Below are 21,704 nucleotides of genomic sequence, written 5' to 3' on the forward strand. Positions count from 1 at the left end.
GCTCCCGGAAGGCTCTCTTCGAGGAGGGAGCCTTCGCCAGCGTTCCTCGCGGTGCTGGTCCCGCTTCAGCCGAGGCTGAGCGGCGGCTGCATTCGTGGGGTTCGCAATTGGATTTGGCGGAGGGAATAGAGACGGGCGAGCCCCTATCTCCTTCCTCACCCGCCAGATCCGGTTCCCGCTCTCTGGGATCGGAAGCCCGCACTGCGGTTTCTTCCCCCCGGGGAACGGGCTCCACGCTCCGCCTATCTTCCTCCGAAGAGATTGATGTGGAGAGCGCCAATGAGGATTCACCCCCTTACTCAGCACAGTATGAGGAGTTGGTGGAGGTGGTTACTCGTGCCGTAGCTAAGTTAAATATCGATTGGCCGGCCAAAAAACAAGCTGAACCGCAGAAAAGTAAGCTAGATGAACACTTTCTGTGGAGTAAGCTACCACCTCCGCGCCGGAGCCTACTGTTCTTCCCCGATCTCCACACTGAGGTGTCGAAATTGTGGGCTAGACCATATTTATCTCGTCTATTTACCCCCACTTCCTCTCATTATGCAAATGTGGTGGGGGTTAGTGACCACGGTTATAATACGATGCCCTGGGTGGAACAGATGCTCGCGAGCTATCTGTCCCCTGGCGCGGCATCGTCCTTAAAGGCTCCGGCATTGCCCTCCAGGCAGTTACGCACAACATCTAGCCTGGTGGGCAAGGGGTATACGGCAGCAGGTCAGGCTGGTGCGTGTCTGCACACCATGGCAGTGTTACAGGCATACCAAGCAGACCTGCTAAAGCAACTAGATGAAGGCGAGGAAGTAAAATCTTACGATATAGCAGAGCTTCGCAGGACCACTGACCTATCTCTCCACGCCACCAAAGAGACCGCCTGTGCCATTGGGCGGTATATGGCAGCTCTAGTGGCAGCAGAGAGACATTTGTGGTTGACCCTGTCAGATATTAAAGAATAGGACAGGGTCGACGCCCTCATCGACGCCCCGCTTGCGCCTTCTGGCCTGTTCGGCGACGCCGTCAATTCCGTCGTCGACAGGTACCAGGAGGCCTGTAAACAGGCGGCAGCGTTCCAGCGGTTCCTCCCTCGCCATTCTCCAGCTTCGGGGGCTGCTAGGCGGGGGCAGCCCTCGCCGTGTACCCCCTCCTCCTCATACCGTGAGCAGCAAAAGCAGTGCGTCGCTTCTCGTGCTCCCCTGCAATGGGACCGAGGTCAGCGGCGCTCTAGGTCGAGGGCTTCGCAGTCGAAGCCCGACTTCGCAGTTCGGGGGTCTCCTGAGCAGCTAGTTCGGCCGTCTCCTGCCGGTCCTCTGCTTCAGGGCACCGAATTAGCAGCCACAAGTACACCGGAGGCCAGTCTCGAGAGACTGGTTCCCTTAGTAGACTATTTAGCAGCGTGGAAACTACTGCCAAATGTGTCTCGTTGGGTCCTGCACACTGTAGAGAAAGGCTATCGCATTCAGTTTGGCACTCCTCCACCACCGTTCAACGGGGTCTTTCCCACAATCGTGGGCCCCGGGCAGGCTCTGGTATTAGAACAGGACGTCAACACTCTCTTGAAAAAAGAGGCCATCGAGGTGGTCCCTCCTCACGACAGGGAGTCCAGGTTCTACAGCCAGTACTTCATTGTTCCGAAGAAGGATGGGGGGCTGCGTCCCATTTTAGATCTACGCTCAGTCATGAGACTGAAGTTCAGAATGTTCACCATCAAGCAGATCAGATCCAAGGACTGATTTGTTACGATAGATCTAAAAGACGCGTACTTTCATGTCTCCATCCTTCCCACTCACAGGAAGTTCCTGAGGTTTGCTTTCAGGGGCGAAGCTTACCAATATCGAGTTCTTCCTTTCGGCCTAGCACTCTCACCCCGTACTTTTACGAAGTGTGTGGATGCTGCTCTGGCTCCACTGCGACTCCAGGGCATACACATACTAAATTATATCGACGATTGGTTGATTTTGGCTCAATCGGAGCAGATAGCGGTTCGACACTGAGATGTTGTTCTTGCTCACATGAAAGAATTGGGGTTAAGACTAAACACCAAGAAAAGTGTGCTTTCTCCATTACAGAGGACCACTTATCTGGGCGTGGTGTGGGATTTGACCACGATGCAGGATCGAGTCGATCCTCACGGCAGTCAAGAGAGTCAGAGAAGGCCAGTCACTCACTGTCAAGCAGTTTCAGAAACTATTGGGTTTGATGGCAGCTGCGTCCAACGTGATACCTTTTGGCCTGCTGTACATGAGACTGCTACAGTGGTGGCTCAAGACCAAGGGGTTTTCCCCAAGGGAACAGTCCTACAGTGCTGGAGTTCCTGCAGGCCCGTCTCTCTGCAGGGTTGACCCACTCCCCCCTGAAGGTCTACGTGGTGGCCATTGCGGCCTACCACGCCCCTCTCGGTGGTCAGTCAGTTGGCAGACACCCCCTAGTTACACGTTTCCTCCACGGTGCGCTGAGGCTGAGGCCCCCAGTACGATCTCACGTTTCCACGTGGGACCTGGCTGTGGTGCTAGAAGCTCTTTGTAAGTCTCCATTCGAGCCTATAGAAGAAATTTCTGATCGCTATCTGACAATTAAGACTGCCCTTCTTCTGGCTATTACTTCTCTAAAAAGAGTTGGGGACCTTCAGGCCCTCTCAGTGGCCAAAGTGTTTCTCTACCCTCGAGCGCGGTATGTCCCTAAGGTTCCCTCTGTTACACCACAGCCTATCGTACTACAGGCCTTTTGTCCTCCTCCCTTCAGGGAGCCAGACCAGCAGAAGCTTAATTGCAATCCACAGAGCTGCCCTGTGGAGGAGGGCGGTCTTCCTGCTACTAAACAGACCCTCAGCCGGTGGATAGTCGATGCTATTTCTACTGCTTATGAGTCCAATGATCTCCCCTCGCCATTGGGGGTCAAGGCTCACTCGACCCGAGATATGGCGGCCTCCAAGGCCTTCTTGGCAAGTGTGTCCATGCAGGACATCTGCAACGCTGCGGGTTGGTCCACGTTCGTCAGGTTCTATGGCCTAGATATGCGAGCCACTTCTGGCTCTTCTGTTCTCTCGTCCTAGCTGTGCTCTTCCACTAGGCAGGGATTTGCAAGTCTGGCGGCGTGGGCATACTCGTTCCCAAAGCGTTCTCCGATGCAGCTCGAGTTCCTGAAGGGGAATGTCTCCAGGTTACGTATGTAACCATGGTTCCACAAAGGGAATGAGACGCTGTGTCTCAGGGCCATACTTCCGTCATCCCTGCGAGCGCTTGCTTCATTTCTAGAAGCTGACGCCGGTTCCACCTCACGTGCTTTTATAGCTTCCTGATCGCTACGTCACCCGCCTACGACGTCTCGCCGTTCCATTGGACTGATTAGTTCCCAAAGCTTGCTCTGACGCAGCGTCTCGTTCCCTTCGGGGAACCATGGTTACCTACGTAACCTGGAGACGTTTTTCAATACCAATACATAGAGGTATTCACTAAAAAATAGAAAATTCAAGAATACAGTTTTTGGAGCTCTTGAGATGGATTTGAGCCGTGTGTGTTGTTTGATGTGAGTGGTTTTTAATTTTGTTTCTGATTCTGACAGATGAGTTTCTGTTTTTAAAGTGTCTGTTATTCTTATATCTGCTTTTCTCTCTGTATTTTTAGGAATGGTGGATCTCGCATCATATTGTGCTAGACCAAGAAAGAAAGGTGCACGGTCAAAAGGTACATCACTCAACTTGTCTTGTTATTTTTTGAATGTGTATTTTTATCTGTCTTTTTCTCCATATCTGAATGTACTCTCATCAGTTTATTTCTGTATTCATAGCAATGAAGGCTTACATGGCATGTTCTTCTGCACCGTTTAAGAGAAGTAAACAGCCAACAGGCACATCACTCAACATGTCTTGTTCATTTCTCAGTGTCTGATTGTCACTCTTTCAATGCTTGTTTTTTAGCATGTGCTCTTAAAGCAATTTAATCGTGTTTTCTTTCAATCTGCAGACTGCAGCACGATGGTTGAATCTGCTGCTGCGTCACATCAGGGTAAATCAACACATCTGGCTCGCATTCACGAAACATTATCTGATCAGATGTGGACGTCGTATTATTATGTTGCAATCACAGAGCTGCTCTTAGATTTCCATCCCATCTGAATAGGCTACATCAGTCTTTTATCCCATTCTGTGTCTATAAAGTGTACACCATTTCTTCTATTAATTGCCCTTAACAGTAACTAGAGATCATATTAATCACTGACAAACTATTAATGGGTAAATGTAGTTTCCTGGTGTAGCACTCTTGAATGTTTGAATATGCTTAAATATCTCAGATATTACATGTGGATGTTGCCGATTGGAAGATTAACGAATGGGCATCAAATGAAGGTCTGCTTATGGAAATTAAATATGTTTCTCAAGGGTTTTGTGCTTTTGCTCTAAAGCAGGGGTGGGCAAACTTGGCCCTTCCAGGCCACTTTCCTTCAGAGGTTAGCTCCAACCCTGATCAAACACACCTGAACCAGCTAATCATTGTCTTCAAGTTTACTAGAAGGCTACAGGCAGGTGAGTTTTATCAGGGTTGGATCAAATCTCTGCAGGAAAGTGGCCTGGAAGGGCCAAGTTTGCCCATCACTGCTCTAAAGACTTTAAATAGTGCAAAAACACTGCATGTAGATCGTTTCAGAATAATTAACTTGATTATTAATGGAAATGAGTAGTGATGTTTTCTTTGAGGAGATGGAAAAGAGAAAAGTTTGTACATACAGTAGTAGCCTGTATTGATAGCATCACACTTTAATCATCATGCACACGTTTCTACAGTAAGGATTTGGTTATGTTTGGGTTGCAATTAGATATTGTTTTTTTGTGCATGTCTTGCGTCAGCTGGATTTTTTTGTCATGTAAAGCTGAACTCTACATGATGACATCATCACTGCGTTTGGATGGTGATGTCATCACCGCTGGTCTGTCTGCTTCGGGTGCTGAGGTCAAACCTTCAGAAATGGCAAAACTCGCTCTGTTTCAGAACATCGAGAAACAGGCATAACTGAGATCCCTTTATAGTCCTGAAACGAATCCTGTCTGCACTGATCTGCTTTACTGACAATCATTACAGAAATCATGCTGCTTCCTTCTGTCTAATCCATGCGTGTGTTTCAGCCGAACCCGAGCCCCGGATGGACCCTTTGCTCCAGCTGATCTCTCTTCAGAAGGCCGCGGGATGCTGGGAGCTGAACACTGCACTGGCTGACGTGTTTGGGAAGACGGAGGACGAGGTGACCAATCAGAAACCAGCACAGGTGGGACATGTGATGTCATATCCTCAGGTACGTCATGATTCGCTCTGTGTGTGACGTGTGGTTTGTGTTTCAGGTGGACGGGTCAGTGTGGGCCACTGTCCTCGCTCTCATCTGGTTACACGTGTATAAATTAGATCAGCAGGTCGAGTGGCAGTTTGTGGCCATGAAGGCGGCGTCATGGATCCGCTCTCAGAAACGTGAGACGACGTTCATTAATTCGTTCAGTGCTGCTGTACATGTTCTTACAGTGGTGTGTGTGTGTGTGTGTGTGTTTCAGTGGACGGCCTGTCTCAGTGTGTGTGTGACGGGAACATGCTGTTAGGATCTCAGGTGACTGAAGACGCGCTGGGAATCTGAAGACTGAAGAATCTTGTGCTGTCAGAAGACCAAAGAACTCTCACTCTTTATCATATACATCTGCGTGTTTGTTTACTAGGGTAAAATATAAACATTTTTAACAGAATAAAACTAACAACTAACACATTTCTTTCTGTATCAGTGGCAGAGGGATTTTTTTTTTGTGTGTGTATGTAAGCTTTAGGGCCTGTCCTAAATTCATGTTATTGCTCTAAATATAGTTCTAAATGTATAATCGTATGGTACTTTGTGTTCTGAATTCACTGAATCATGGATTCTGTGTGATCATGACTCCATTATTGTGCTGTGTGTGTTGTAGTGAGCAGATTGTGTCGGTGTGTCTTTACCAAACTGTGTCATTAAAGGTGCAGTAAGCGATTTCTGAGAAACACTGTTGAGAGTGGATCAGCAGTAAGGGGCGTGTCCACTCATGATAAGGGAGGAGCTGGTGAATGTGGGGGTGGAGCTATCGAGATAGGGGTGTGGTCATTTGGGGTGGGGGTGTGTTTGTTTTGCTAATTTCAAATTTCAGCGGCGCTTTTCAAAAAATGGCTTACCACACCTTTGAAGTGTCTATTAACTAGCCATAATTATTAGTCTGATATTTAGAATTGCATTTAATGCATTACAGTTAAGAATTAGATTATGTAATTATTAACTGCCAAGGACAATAATTCTAATAATAAGATGTCTACATTTTACAAAAAAAATTAATATACTGATTGTAAAATACCCAGATTTAATATGAACTGTGACCTTCAATTCAAATTTATGAATACACGTGTGGCTATTCTCTACAGCTACAAATTCCACTGTCACAGATGCTTAGTTTTGCTCTAAAAATACCATCGTACTCCTCTTACTAATGACAATGAACACTGATATGACATGTTGTACCGTTCCTGAAAATATGATACAATAATCGCAATAAAGCCATACCATTTACACAGTGTATTTGACATGAATGAACCTTCATTTAACACATAACAGTGTCAACAACAATACAGTCACAGCAGCAGCATCATTCTCGTTCACAGCGCATCTCTGGTCCTCTAGTGGCTCACTACAGAACAGCACGACTGCTTTCTCTTCAGCAGCCCAGGGGGGGAGGGGCAGATGCTTTGGCCAGCGGGCCACCTGAACTAACCAGCCTAGCCAACTTAACCAACCTGACCAACTTAACAGGACCAGCTAACAAGCCTAACCAAGTTAACCAGCCTAACGTCTGCTAAATACACTAATAGAGTTTCATTTCAAAGCTGAGAGTGACTGATACTATTGAAACTCTGAGCTCCACCAATGGTGTTCATCTTTTGTTCATGTGGTTACAGTACACTGCCAAACTAACAGACATCTTCATACACTCAATAATGATCACTGTAGCTCTGTCTGTAGACCGACCTTAAATCTCCAGCTGCCAGACATTTTAAGTCAATCACTCTGACCAAACTCTCTCTGTTTGTGGTGTTGACTGAGTGAATCTATCTTGTAGATATTCTGACAGTGAATAAAGATTATGACAGTGTGAAAGTCTTTGGATTTCTCAGGTTAAAACTGAAGAAGCTATTGGACTCGATGAGACTTTAAATGTCTCGTTGTTTATGGATGTCTTTCTCGTCTCTCTTCTGTTGTTTGTTGCTGTAAGCATTACAGAGGAAAGGCCTGGAAGTGGCCTTCATTAATGAAGGAAAATTCGGACCGGTTTACACACATGGGCCAGTGTTTGATGGCAATTAGCATCCAAAATGGAAATATCTCTGGACCAAGTGTCTATATGTTTTTTTCCTGATCTCAGATTAGGAAGAGACAAACAAAAAAAATACTGGAAATGAATAAAGAACATATATTATATAGACATACTTTATATTTAATGGCATTAGATGATTTGTTAATTGCATTTAATAGATTACACATTCAATAAAACATTTGGAATTGGCTTGTAAAAGCTGTTTTTATGTTTGCTTGAGCTGAGTTTCCGTTGCATTTACAGCGTTCTGATCAGCGCGTGGCATTTCGAGCGATTCACTGAGTCACTTTGTGAAGCAATTGTTTCATAGTCACTAGGCAAAGCTGGTTTTCTAATATATTTAGGCATTACCAGTGCCATAAACGCGCACATTTAGCATTGTTTTTGGAGTTTACAATAATACAATTATGTTTTATAGGGATTCAGTTAGTCAACGTGTGTATTTATTGTAAATCGCTCTTGTAATCTTTCTAATCTTTTACTCAAACTGATTCCAAAGCTTCAGTTTTTGATCTCTGTAATACTATAAACATCTTGTAATGACAGTGTTTTTTAATTTGTGTAAAATCAAAACTGGAGTCCAAGTCTTTTAATATGATATAAGTCTGTACGGTTGTCATAAAGTCATGAGCTCCTCAGAGCTTTAGTCCAAAAGTGTGACATTTGAAGAAAAAATGGATTCTCTTCAAATTAATTTGGATAAACATATCTCTCTATTCCTATCCAAAATGGGGTGATGTGATGTCATTCACTGCTTTAAATCATTAGAGCCCTGAATTTATAGTAAAACGCACCTTAAATTAGTATTACAAAATTTTTTTAATGCTTACACACAGTTTTTGAAACTATGACTCCATTTCTCAAAACACTACACACAAAACCACAAAGCACACACACAACATGCAAAACGTCACACATATCTTGCAAAAGCAAACACTTCATTCAAAACTATTTAAACTCTTTTAAAAATGGTATTTTTGCGTAGTAACTCTACACACAATCATAAAACAATTAGCCTCATACACGCCAAACTACACACAGATGTGAAGAATGTAAAACACTCATGTGTCTTCTGTTTGTTCAGAATGCAGTGGAGCACAGGAGTTTGTCACAGCACTCACACATACATGCATATGCACATATTCACTGTATATACAGTATGTATGTTCAACTGATGAATTTACAGTTATGCAACTGAACTGACTTGAGCTCTATAATGACACTATTGATTTGTTAGAGCTGCTTTACAGCAGAATTTGATACTATTGTGAAACTGCTGTGAAAAAAATCTATATTGTATAAAGCACTTTCGAAATAAAGACTTTCTGACTTGGCTTGTATGCATATTTAGTGTGTGTGTATATATACTGTATATATGTATATGGTCACCCTAACTAAGGCTCACAGTGTGAATGTAGCCTTAGTGATGGAGAAACAAAGCTTTTCCAAACTCTCAACTGAATCAAAATGATTCAGTGTTTGGAATCACTGGCAATGTCTGTTGATCAAAATGCTGGAAGTGCAATGAAAATTCAGCCCAAGCATAAATATAAATTACACCACAAACCAATTGCCTTTTCATGAAATCTACCATTGTAATATATTAAAAATATTAAATATGAAGGTTGTAAAATTTCTGTTATTTTCTTATTGTAGTGCTTGTTGTGTGTGTTATTTGGCAAACTAAGTCAATTATAAACAATTAAATATTGTTACTCTTTTTCCTATTATAAACACACATAAGTATTAAACTTCAATATAATTAAACATCAGTTAAAATTCTTTTGTGTTTCTGATTCACTTTAATTTCATACAAATTGAACTGGAAGTATTTGAATTAGTATTATATATATATATATATATATATCAAATTTTTGTTTCCTATCTTTCCTTAAATACTTTCTGCTGAAGGGAACCATTGTATTTTTTCTGCTGCTGTCATTCGGTGCTCTAAAGGCCAGTTGACGCAGCACATACAGTCGCTCACAGACAGTGTGTCAGGTGCAGTGGGCTCGGTGTACAAGCACAGGTCCAAACAGAGGAAGATCTTCATACAGCTAGGCATAGGCATGTTGAAGGTTATGGGGGAATCTGAGAGCAAAAGGACTGACACTGTGGACAGGACACTGGACGGGATGTCTTTAAGTGGAACTGCAATGGAAATGGAGGTTTGTGGTGTTGTGTTTTCTGCTGCTTTTGGAGAGAGTTGAGCTCTTTGTGTCCTTACATTAGACCGTGCTTATGAGCAGCCCTCAGCTGAGCTGAAGCTCTTCCATCTGCCCAGGTTTCAGACATGGGACGCAGCACAGATACCTCTGTTGGCCTTCAGAATCCGGCTTATGCACAAACCGCTTCCTCAGTACTTCAGCAACAGACTGGTCCAGTTTCTAGAGGACCTGGGACCCCAAGTAACCGCTAAAGTAAGGCCTAAGTGAGTCAGAGAGTTAACAAACTGCAGAAACTCTCAGGACTCCATGCAGCAGCCTGTTGTTTACAAATGAAAGTTTACCTTTTCCTTTCTGTTGTATTTTGTTGCTTAAAATTTAATTATCATTTTGACTGGTCTTGAGTGCTAACTTGGCCTGTTTGTTTTTTTTCAAGGCAGACATAATCAAAGCAGAGTCATTCTTTCCCAATAAAAAGTGACAAGTGAGTCAGAGAGTTAACAAACTGCAGAAACTCTCAGGACTCCATGCAGCAGCCTGTTGTTTACAAATGAAAGTTTACCTTTTCCTTTCTGTTGTATTTTGTTGCTTAAAATTTAATTATCATTTTGACTGGTCTTGAGTGCTAACTTGGCCTGTTTGTTTTTTTTCAAGGCAGACATAATCAAAGCAGCTGCTGAGAAGGACAGATTATGGCTGGAGTCCTCGGGGGACAAAGAAACTTCAGGTCTACAAGAGCAGAAAGAATTAAAACCACTTTAAAGAGAAGTGAGCTGATTATGAAGCAAGAGAGGAGAAAATTAAACCAAAAACTCCAAAACTTGTGGTCAAAAAACCTTTCAGTTTGTAAACATAAAAGAAGAAAAAACATGGACAAACAGCAACAGAGAAGAACAACAAAAATTTATAATAAATATATCAAACAAACAAGAAAATTGAGCATCTAGTATCCAGTACCCCCCCCCCAATACAGACAGAGGAAGAGACTGAATGTGGCCTTCTGGACTGGATGAAGGACAAACCGGACTGGCTCACGCACACAGATCTAGTGATGAACTGACGTTTCTCTCAACAGCTGTCTGTTTCTGTGAGTTTAACTGTTAACTGTTGATCATCAGTAAAGTGAATCTTGAACCGATGACACTCGAGTTGAGGCTCTTGATTGCACTGACCAGTCGGCGTTGTTAGCGTTAGCATGCCGTCTTTAGCCATAATCAGTTCTAATCAGCTAAAGTTCAATTAATGAATCCATTTAAAAGAGCAGCTTTGCTTGATACCGTTTCAAGAGCACAATAATCCTGTCATTTGAAAATCTCTCGTCTTTTTTAATTAGAAATCACACACTCTGGTTCCCTGGATATAATGTGAAGTTTGTGCACAGCCGCTGTAATGAAGCGTTTTTTCTGTTACTGTCAGGACTCGCTTTGAGCTCCAACCACAGAAGAACAAAACGTAAACTGGAGCAGAAACCATATTTTTCAGCATAATTTAAGCACAATTATTTGAGATGCTGTTTTCCAAAGTATTTGCATTTTCAATAAATATTTGACTTTTGTTGCATATTTGAGCACTCATGCAACAAATGGTTCTGCCCCTGACAAAAACTGAAAAAAAAAAACTTCTGGAACTCTTTCCCAAAACTCCACCCACACATGAGTACACAGACTTGTTCTTCAGAAGAACACCCATTCCTCAAAGCCCGCATTCTAAACGAACACATAACACAGGAACAGAACATACATTCACTTAAATCACACCTGAACAAAACAAAACGCTTTTCAGGCTTGCTACAGTACCTCTTTGGGGATTGACTCGATTACATCAGCAAATTCTTCACGTCTATCTGGTTTTTTAACAGCAGTGTGCAGGACGGCTAATAATGTCTGTCAAATCACTAAATAAAGGCCCAATTCATCAGTAAATGATGCTGATTGTTAAATGATGCTGAAATGTGAGGAGAGCTGCTTAATGATCCGGATCAGTGTTGATCACAGTCACGCTGGAGTCTCTTCTTTTAGAAAATGAATGTGATGAAAGTCTGAAAATGAGTGTGATGAAAGTGGGTGCAATGTGTTTATTTTGCACTATTTTAGAGTGTCACTCCTTCATTGCTGTGCACTTTTTTCTGCATTCTGAATGATTTGTAGATTGTACACAAACAATTCTCTGTATTTTCATATTTCCTATTCATTTCCAAAGACGGTCATTTTTGACCCCAAACAACTATCTTTTTTTTTACGACCATTTAGCTTTTTCGAAACATTTTTTTTTTTTGTGGTCACATAGCGTCTTCCATAAAAGTCATTGAGTTTTGTTTCATTCTGATGTAGCGATTTTTAACATTTCAAAACATGTTTTTATTCCGGTCTAAAATGACCAAACAACACTAGAGGGTTGATGTCAGACTGTACAATAGTCAAGACGCATTAAAAAGTTTTCAGTTCATTCATATGAAAGTTGAGCTTCACACTCGCGAGTGAGCGTGAAGCTCAACTTCTATATAAATTAATTAAAAGCGCTTGCTCTACTCCACTCCAGTGGACATGTACCATAACAATGAAAACTCCAGCATTAATTTTGGTCATGGCTTGTCTTGAAAAGACAAAGATAATTAGACGTTCGTCATAGAAGTCACACTGCAGGACTGTGCGCCAAATCTTCTGACTCTGCCAGAATTTCTTCGGAGGTAAAATGTGATCGCAACGGTCATTAATCAGCTGTTAGTGAACATGTCAAACTAACGTGCCAACAAATTCCCCCTGTTGTAAAGTGGACAGTATTAAGCCTGAGGCAAGGGCTAATTAATTCCGAAGTACAGTTCACAGGAGGATGAACAAAGCGGAACTGTATGATCTATATGTCACCTTGCAATCTTTGCATTATTGACACACTATTTTCCTAATTAATGTTGTACAGTTGCTTTGACACAATCTGTATTGTTAAAAGCGCTATATAAATAAAGGTGACTTGACTTGACTATCAGCCAACCTCACGCCTAAATCCACTACAGCCCCAAAGGCGGCCAATAGATCGAGCAAAACTCAAAAGGCCCCGAACTCTGCGCTAATAGCTGAGCTTGCGTTGTCCTATGGAGGAGGGCACTTCTATACTTAGCACAAGCTCTTCTCTGCAAAGTGTGCAGTACAGGTCTCCTAAATGGAACCAATTCCCCTATCTTCACAGCAAAGTGTTTCTAGGCTGCAGTAACATCTCATGCGCGATCTGCAGGTCAGTGGCACATTCTAATTAAAATTAGCCCCTCTATTCCCCCCTGCCCGGACACAACCCCAGTTAAATACACCAGCTACGTGCCAAGACCTGTAACCACCAACGCAAATCCAAAATTTAGAGGGAATGCTCCATCTTTTGCAGACAGCAGGTAGCCCTGCAACAACTTCAACATCGTCAAATGCACAAGACAGCGTTGCTGGTACCTCCACATCTGCAGTTTCTGCAGCGGTGCTCATGCCCGTCATGTATGCCCTGTAAGGAAATCATACACTGGAGTTGATAAGAATTTTTTTTATTTTTTTATTGACTATTTATGAATGAATTTATGAATATCTCACCAGCCAGACTCCGAATTCATAAATTATCTGCCGTTCAGCCTCAAACATGGTTTTAAAACCCAGTGTGGAATGCCCACTCTCTCAAAACATTATCTGTAATAACCTCTATTACAGCAATTCTCGGATAAGAAACGCCTTATTATCGACCTGTCAGCTCCGCATAATTCCCCGTTCCCAAGCATAAACAGCTTGATTCCTCTCAATGAATTTTCTATCACATACCACGACATTGATCATGTGATCGATACGTTAAAAGTTGTGGGTCATGGCGCTTGAATGGCTAAAGTTGACATCACTTCAGCTTTCAAAGTGATGCCTATCCATCCGGATGGATGGCACTTATTCGGGGTATGCTGCAATAATAAAGTCCGTTCTCATTCACCCACTCTGATGCCACTTTTAAGACGTCTCATCTGGATTTCAGCATGCGACCAATTCATCAAAATTGCCAAAAATGTCCCCGGGTCAAAAAAAATCTAATCACTGACTCCTTCTCGTTTTCTGTTTCAGAAATTCAGGACACTGGCTCCAGAAGTGGACCAATTCCCAACTCCAGTACCTCACCTTTCAGAACTAATATTTCCATAACCCACCCGTTAAAACCCCTCCTTGACGCGTCACTCGACACCATCCTCCAAGCAGTTTCTCCCAGAACCCTCCAATCCGATGTGACAACATGGAGGTGTTTTTAAATGCATTCCACCTTTCGTATAACCTACTGTTTTCCCGATTTTTCTCTCCTCTCAATCTCCTCATTTATCTCCTACCTCAACTGCGTTAAGGCAAGGCAAGGCAAGGCAAGTTTATTTAAATAGCACATTTCATACACAATGGTAATTCAAAGTGGGCCTCCAAGTTGGGTCCATCAAAGGTTACCGGAGCGGCATCCAATTTTTCCACTAACTGATTTTTGGCACTCCCTCCCCGGAGATAAACAATTCACAAACCTTCCTCCTGATCAAAGGAATTCAACGATCCCAACCCACCCACCTCGACACCAGACAACCAATAATGCTAGACATTCTCACAAAATGTATTCATACCCTTGTGGTAGTTTCTACCACTTCTATGATTAAGTGTCATCATAGATCACCATCTGTCGGCGGATGCGAGGATTCATTCCTTGCCGGAAAGCAGTGAGGACAGCGGTCTCATTTCAACCACTCGAGGCAGTGAGAGTGCGAAATTGAACAGAATATTCCCACACTGAGAAGCCGGAATAATCGATCCTGAACAGACAGTTCCGACATAGCTTGGCCGAAGACCTCCGTAAAATGATTCGTGAAAGCGTCGGGGGTTTGTGTTACTGTTGGCATTCCAAAGTGACTCCGCCCACTGCAGTACACATCCTGTCAGGAGTGTAATTATGAAGGCGATCTTTGATCGTTTGGTAGGGAAGGCTCGGGACTGCATCTCAAAAAACAGAGAACACTGCAACAAAAAGCCACTACAATCCACCGCCTCTGCTGAGAATATAGCGGGCCGGGCCATGGGACTGGCGGAGGCAGATGCAGTAGTGGAGAGAGGTGCAAGTGCGGAGTTGACGGCTTGAACGAAGTCCTTGAGGGTGAGCAGGTTTGACGGCAGTGGATCCATTCCGTTGGAATCTTCTCTAGGTCTGGTCTTCTGTCACCGAACAGAAGGAGACCACAAATGGAGTAACTGGTAAGTGAAATGGTGTTTATTAGCAAAAGGAATGGGGTGCAGAGGAATGGAGAGTCAGCAGGTGAGTAACTTAGCTTGAGCAGGTAACTTAGCTTGGTCAGCTAACAGGCTCTATCTCCTTTTCGGTTTCCCAAGACGTGGTTAGCAGAGGATGAAGAAGATCGGGAGGTAAGTATCCGATGGTGATAGAGTCAGGTAAGTCTGTGGTAGCAACTTCAAGACCAGAAAAAGGTTAGTGAAGAGTGAAGGTGGCTTTATACTGGTCTTGATTACGTGGTGACAGGTGCGGGGAATCAGAACTCAGGTGACTGTGATCGTGCAGGATGAGTGCTGGGACCTGACGAGGCTGGTGTTTCCCTGACAGCTTCAGTATTTGTAGATTAATTTTCCACGTTTCTATGATATACTGAAAAACAATGATATGCATATCATACATTTTAAAGGCTTTTATTGGCAAAAATATATAATGAGTCAATATTTACAGTGTTGACCCTTGTTCTTTATAACCTCTGCAATTCGCTCTGGCATGCTGGATATTAGATTCTGGACCAAATCCTGACTAATGGCGATCCATTCTTGCCTTATTAGTTCTCAGAGTTGATCACAATTTGTGGGCTTCTGCTTGTCCACTCGCCTTTTGAGGACTGACCACAGGTTTTCTATGGGATTGAGATCTGGGGAGTTGCCTGGCCATGGGTCCAACATTTCAATGTAATTCACTTCGAGCCACTTCTTTATCACTCTTGCTTTGTGACATGATCCATGCATTTTCCAGCATGACGGAGCACCATCACCAAATTGCTCATGGATCATTGGAAGAAGTCGCTATTGCAGGATGTTTTGATACCATTCTTTATTCATGGCAGTGTTTTTGGGCAGAATTATGAGAGAGCCCACTCCCTTGGTTGAAAAGCAACCCCACACATGGATGGTCTCAGGATGCTTCACTGTTGGCACAACACAGGACTCATGGTAGCGTTCACCTTTTCTTCTCCAAACAACCGATTTTCCAGATGTCCCAAACAGCTGGAAGGGAGTTTCATCAGAGAAAATAACTTTGCACCAGTCTTCTGCAGTCCAATCCTTGTACTTCCTGCAGAATTTCAGTCTGTCCTCGACATTTTTCTTGGAGAGAAGTGGCTTTTTGCTGCCCTTGACACCAGGCTGTTGTCCAAAAGTCTTGGTCTCACTGTGCTTGCAGATGCTCACACCAACCTGCTGCCATTCCTGAGCAAGCTCTGCACTGGTGGTGACACGATTCTGTAGCTGACTCCTCAGGAGGAGACGGTCCTGACGCTTGCTGGACACTCTGGGACGTCCTGAAGACTTCTTCACTGCAGTCGAACCTCTCTCCTTGAAGTTCTTGATGAAGAAGTCTTCAGGACGTCCCAGAGTGTCCAGCAAGCGCCAGGACCATCTCCTCCTGAGGAGTCAGCTACGGAATCGTGTCACCAGCAGTGCAGAGCTTGCTCAGGAATGGCAGCAGGTTGGTGTGAGAGCATCTGAACGCACAGTGAGGCCAAGACTTTTAAACAACGGCATCCTGAGCATCCTGAGACCATCCATGTGTGGGGTTGCTTTTCAACCAAGGGAGTGGATTCTCTCATAATTCTGCCCAAAAACACTGCCATGAATAAAGAACTGGGGAGCCAGTAACAAAAAAAATAAATAAAGAAAAACATCTAAAGAAAAAAAGACTCACTGTGCTTGCAGATGCTCACACCAACCTGCTGCCATTCCTGAGCAAGCTCTGCACTGGTGGTGACACGATTCTGTAGCTGACTCCTCAGGAGGAGACGGTCCTGACGCTTGCTGGACACTCTGGGACATCCTGAAGACTTCTTCACTGCAGTCAAACCTCTCTCCTTGAAGTTCTTGATGATCCGGTAAATGGTTATTTCAGGTGCAATATTTTTTGTAGCAATTTCCTTGCATGTTAGTTAGTTAGTTAGTTTATATAGCACATTTTAATACAACAGAGTGTTGACCAAAGTGCTGTACAAAATAAACACAGTTTAAAAACACATCCACACCATAACACACAAACAGGACAGCTAAAACATAACAAAAACAATACCTCAACATTCTGCTGGCTCAAATGCTAAGGAAAGAAGATGAGAGGCCATTTTAATGCAAAGTGATGATGGCTGCACGTGTTTCTTTGGAGGTAACCATTGTTAACAAGAACACAATGATTGGAAGCGCTTCTTCCCTCCTTTTATACCAATCAGTCTGCTCTTACAATCTAATTAGTATGATAGTGATTTTACCTGACTAGTACTCATTCACACTTTTACATGTGCTGCTGATATGATTAGTCAATTAGCTGGTCATTTTGTGTCAGGATCAAAAAACTGTGAAATTAGTTGTTTTTGTGAAAAGTTAATTTTTTGGCCAATGAAGCTTTTAGCAATTATTTAAAATGCATCTTATCACTCTACACAATAATCTAGAAACAATGTGAATGAACACCACAACAGCCTAAGCAGCAAACTTTGCAAAACACAACATTTATTTCACTGCCAAATCTTTGGCCATGACTGTATATTATAGAGACATCACAGCCCCATGTAGCCCCTATCACACAGATGCTGTTTGTAAATGAATGCCCTGTGTAGTTTGAGATTGACACTGGATGTAGCGTGACTGTTTTATCACAGGTGGAATATGGCTAAATGGAAGCTAAAAAAGAAACTGCCTGAACTGAAAACAAACTTTCTACGTTTAAAAACACACAGGAGAGTCAGTGAATGTTCTAGGTACCACCAAAGTTAAAGTGAAACACAAAGGGCTTACCAAAGAACTCACAGCAGTGGTAGTGGCAGGAGCTGGACCTAATTTATTAGGATGATCATGGCTCACAGAGCTGGAACTCAGCTGGGAAAATGTGCATAAAATTAAAGACAGCTCAGAGCTGTTGCAGGACATTTTAAAGAAACATGAAAACTGTTTTCAAAGAGGAACTTGGAACATTAAAAGGAGCCACTGGTAAGATTCATGTATCATGTGATGTAAAGCCTCATTTTTTTTTAAATCAAGGTCACTGCCTTTTTCTATGAGAGACAAAGTTGAAGCTGAACTTGATCGACTGCTTAAAGATAATATAATCGAGTCTGTGAAATTCTCTGAGTGGGCAGCACCTGTGGTGCCTGTGTTAAAACCAGATGGAGCAGTGAGACTATGTGGAGACTACAGAGTGACCATTAACAGAGAGTCGTCACTGGAGCAATATCCCATTCCCCGAATGGAGGATATGTTTGCAGTTTTAGCTGGAGGAGAAAAATACAGCAAGTTAGAAATGAGTCATGCATATCAACAGATTCTGTAGCATGAGCCATCAAAGCAGTATGTGACAGTAAATACGCACAAAGGATTGTTCGCATACACCCGATTACCTTTCGGGGTTAGTTCCAGTCCAGCAATCTTTCAGAGGACTATGGAAGGGGTCCTGAAAGGCATTCCAGAGGTAACTGTCTATCTGGATGATATCTTGCTGATCAGGAGCAAGTCTAAATTCTTTGAAAAGGAGGTAATTTTCCTGGGACATAAATTGGATGCCACTGGTATTCATCCCATTCCCGAAAAAATCCAAGCAGTACAAGATGCCCCAACACCAACGTCAGTAACAGGGCTGAAAGCATATTTGGGACTGTTGAATTTCCATAACAGGATCCTGCCAAATCTTTCAACACGGCTTGCTCCGTTGCATAGACTTTTGAAAAAGGACATCCCCTGGGCTTGGAAAGAGGAACAAAAAAAACCTTTAAAAATCCAAAGAGTTAATGCAGTCTAACTGTGTGTTAGTACACTATGATGAAAAAAAGAATTAGTATGGGGATTATACTAGATTATAATATGGGGATTATACATATTTATAGTATGGGGATATAATGGGGATTGCTGGAACAGCTACACCAGTCTCACCAAGGTATGTCGAGGATGAAAGTCTTGGCCAGGAGTTACCTGTGGTGGACAAATTTAGATGCTGACATTGAGGCCAGAGTAAAAGATCGTACTGTGTGTCAAGAACAGAGAAAAGCCCCTGTGTGTGCACCACTTCATCTGTGGGAGTGGCCACGACAGCCTTGGAGAAGGGTGCATATGGACTATGCTGGTCCATTTCTTGGGAAGATGTTTTTAATCTTAGTTGACGTCCATTCTAGGTGGATTGATGCATATCCTGTAAATTCAGCAACATCAGGTACTACTATTGAGTGCCTCAGAAACATGGAATTCCTGAAATGATGGTGTCTGATAATGCACAGTGTTTTGTGAGTGAAACAAGCAAAGATTTTATGTCTAGAAATGGAATAATGCATGTCACCTCTGCACCGTATCATCCCTCATCAAATGGTCTTGCTGAGCAGGCAGTACAAACTTTTAAGGAACTCATGAAAAAAAAGTTCTGGGAATGCTATTGAGACCAAGGTGCAAGAGCATTGTTTAGTTATCGTATTACACCCCAGTCTACAACAGGACTGTCACCTGCAGAAATGATGATGGGGAGGAAATTGCGATGCACCTTAGACAAAATGCATCCTGACTTCACTAGCAAAACTGAAGCCAAACAACAAGTTCAAAAAGAGCACCATGATCAACATGCAAGATCCCACTATTTTGAAGTACAGTAGGAGACATTGTGTATACCTGAAACTTTGGGTATGGAACAAAATGGGTGCAGGGAGTGATTCAGGCCATCACAGGACCTGTATCATATAAAGTAGCATTAGGAAGTGCCCAAGTAGTACGACATCATTTTGATCAATTATTCAGTCGACAACAAAAAGAAATGATGACTAAAGACTTCCAAGCTGCCCTGGGTGCTGAACCATATGATACTGATAGGGTGTCATTGGATGCTGATATTAAAGAACCAGAATCTTTCAGTACTTCAACAACACTTGAATTGATTCCCACTGTAGATAGTAGGGAGCCTGAGAGTTTGCAAACTGGATGTCAAAGAAATCAATTGCCAGATTCACCCAATGTTCAAATAATGCCTGAAATGACTCAAACTGCTGATAGAAAGGAGTCTGAGAGTGTACATTCTGGAGGCCTACGACGTTCAGTCAGAGAGAGGAAACCACCAGCATATCTTAAAGAATTTGTGACATAAAAAAAAAGGTTTTGGGATGTTAAGTAACATGTATTGAATTCTGAATGGTATGAATTGTATGATGTAAAAAAAAGAAAAAAAGAAAAAAGAAAGAAAGACAAGAAATCTGTAAAAAAAAAAAAAATCCAGAAGAATTTGTTTCTTGGGAAAGGATTTTCTCTAAGTTAAGTGGGAGGGAACAGGCAGGTAGGGCTCAACCTGTGCAGAGCACATGCCCTTTTTGCCCGAAGTGCCCTTTTTTTGGTGATGGTGTTTTTTTTTTTTCCTTCAATAAATCAATGATATTGGTCACCCTTTACATCTGTCTGTCTGCTTTACAAATATTTAGCTAATGAAAGGTATTAAAAAGAGCTTGTGACTAAATCTTGTTGGATCTGCTCAAACTGTCAGTAAACCTCATAACTCCACCCCCTCTATCTTGACTGAATGAACTGAAGTTCCACAGCAGCTGGTCTGCAAGGGTAAATAAAGATCTTTTATTGTTTGAATAAGTACAGCGTTTTCTTTACGCAAGAAACACTATGTCTATAAAGGCTCATAATTTATGTATTTGAAACTGAGTGCTGCGTTGCGCCAGTTAAGGCTTAGAAATAAGGGTGAAGAAAAAAAATCAATTTCCACATAGACTAATCTATTTATATGAATATAATGTGTATTTCATAAAGATTGTATATAACATGACTGTGTAATAAACGTATTGGCTTGAAATGAATGGGGATATCAAATGTGTGTAAATCAAGTCTTTGCTCATAATAGGCAGGAGGGCCAATATTATTAGTCTAAAACTGGAAAGTGGCTGAGTTTAACAGGGCAGAGGACTGTGAATTTACAAGATTTAAAAGATCAATGATGTCATTGCTCTAAAGCGATACAAGCCTCGATACGCACTTCACTGAAAGCTGCCGGGATTTCTCGACACACGCTCCGAAGCCTCAGCACAGAACGTAACATCACTAGTGTGGTGGGCTGTAGCACTGTTAAAAGCAGAGAAGAGTGTGTAGTGTGGTGCGCTTGTGTGTGTATTGTTGGCTGCCTAGATGTACTCTAAATAAAGAGACCATCAAGAAGTTCAGTTCTCCTGGATCTACGATACAACAGATTAGCCTTTTTAATGCAGATTCACAAAGTTATTGAACGCAGATAACTGCTAAGTTGACGTCAGCCATAGTAAACTAGTTAAACACAAGCATTCTACGCTGCTGCCTCTTTATCGCAATTTAGGTCAGACAGACGTTACATAACGTTAACAGTGAGCTAACGTGAAATAGTGAGGAAAACGAAGTTAAGAAATACGGCTGTATATTTATTTATTTTATTTTTTTATTGATTGGTCAGCAACCAGTGGGTAGCATACAAAGCATATTACAAATCAGGATCACAACAGAAAAACCAATAATAATAATAATAATAACAACAATAATATAAACAAAAGTAACAAAAACATATCAAAAGAAAAGAAAAAAAAGAAAAAATACATATGTAATATTCACCATGACACATAATGGAGGAAAACAAAAACAACCATGTCCAATTTATATACAAGTAGGGGTATGTAGATTTATATTTAATTTTTCATATTAAAAATTAAAAACACGGCTGTTAAGTACATATTTTGTATTTTATTTTCAAGTTTGTGGTCTTCTGGTGATGCCGTCTACAACGGAGGTGTATTGGAGTCTTTTCTTTTGATTGCCATCGTTGTGGTGGTAACAACAGGTGAGTAAGCTAACATCAACTATATTTATATAATTAACCACTGGCTGCTGCTCTCCACTTACCCACAGAACAGGCTGACGTTTTATGCAGGAGGAGGAACGGACTAGCAATATATT

At 42.4% G+C, this 21,704-nt stretch overlaps 1 protein-coding gene across 3 annotated transcripts in view; it reads left to right on the forward strand.

The window, feature by feature from the left end:
• The window catches only part of LOC107748014 (von Willebrand factor A domain-containing protein 5A-like), a 13,264-nt gene extending 7,579 nt beyond the window's left edge, over positions 1-5,685 (forward strand). For all 3 annotated transcript variants that reach the window (XM_016562661.1, XM_016562660.1, XM_016562662.1), the window contains 6 exons: positions 3,618-3,677; positions 3,781-3,825; positions 3,957-3,998; positions 5,114-5,253; positions 5,327-5,450; positions 5,531-5,685. In XM_016562661.1, the coding sequence (XP_016418147.1) occupies positions 3,618-3,677; positions 3,781-3,825; positions 3,957-3,998; positions 5,114-5,253; positions 5,327-5,450; positions 5,531-5,610 (491 nt within the window). In that variant the 3' untranslated portion in view covers positions 5,611-5,685. The remainder of the gene's footprint in view (positions 1-3,617; positions 3,678-3,780; positions 3,826-3,956; positions 3,999-5,113; positions 5,254-5,326; positions 5,451-5,530) is intronic.
• The last annotated feature ends 16,019 nt before the right edge of the window (positions 5,686-21,704 follow it).

This window comes from Sinocyclocheilus rhinocerous, unplaced genomic scaffold (assembly GCF_001515625.1).
Source record: "Sinocyclocheilus rhinocerous isolate Xijiao unplaced genomic scaffold, SAMN03320098_v1.1 scaffold4668, whole genome shotgun sequence".
Lineage (NCBI taxonomy): Eukaryota > Metazoa > Chordata > Actinopteri > Cypriniformes > Cyprinidae > Sinocyclocheilus > Sinocyclocheilus rhinocerous.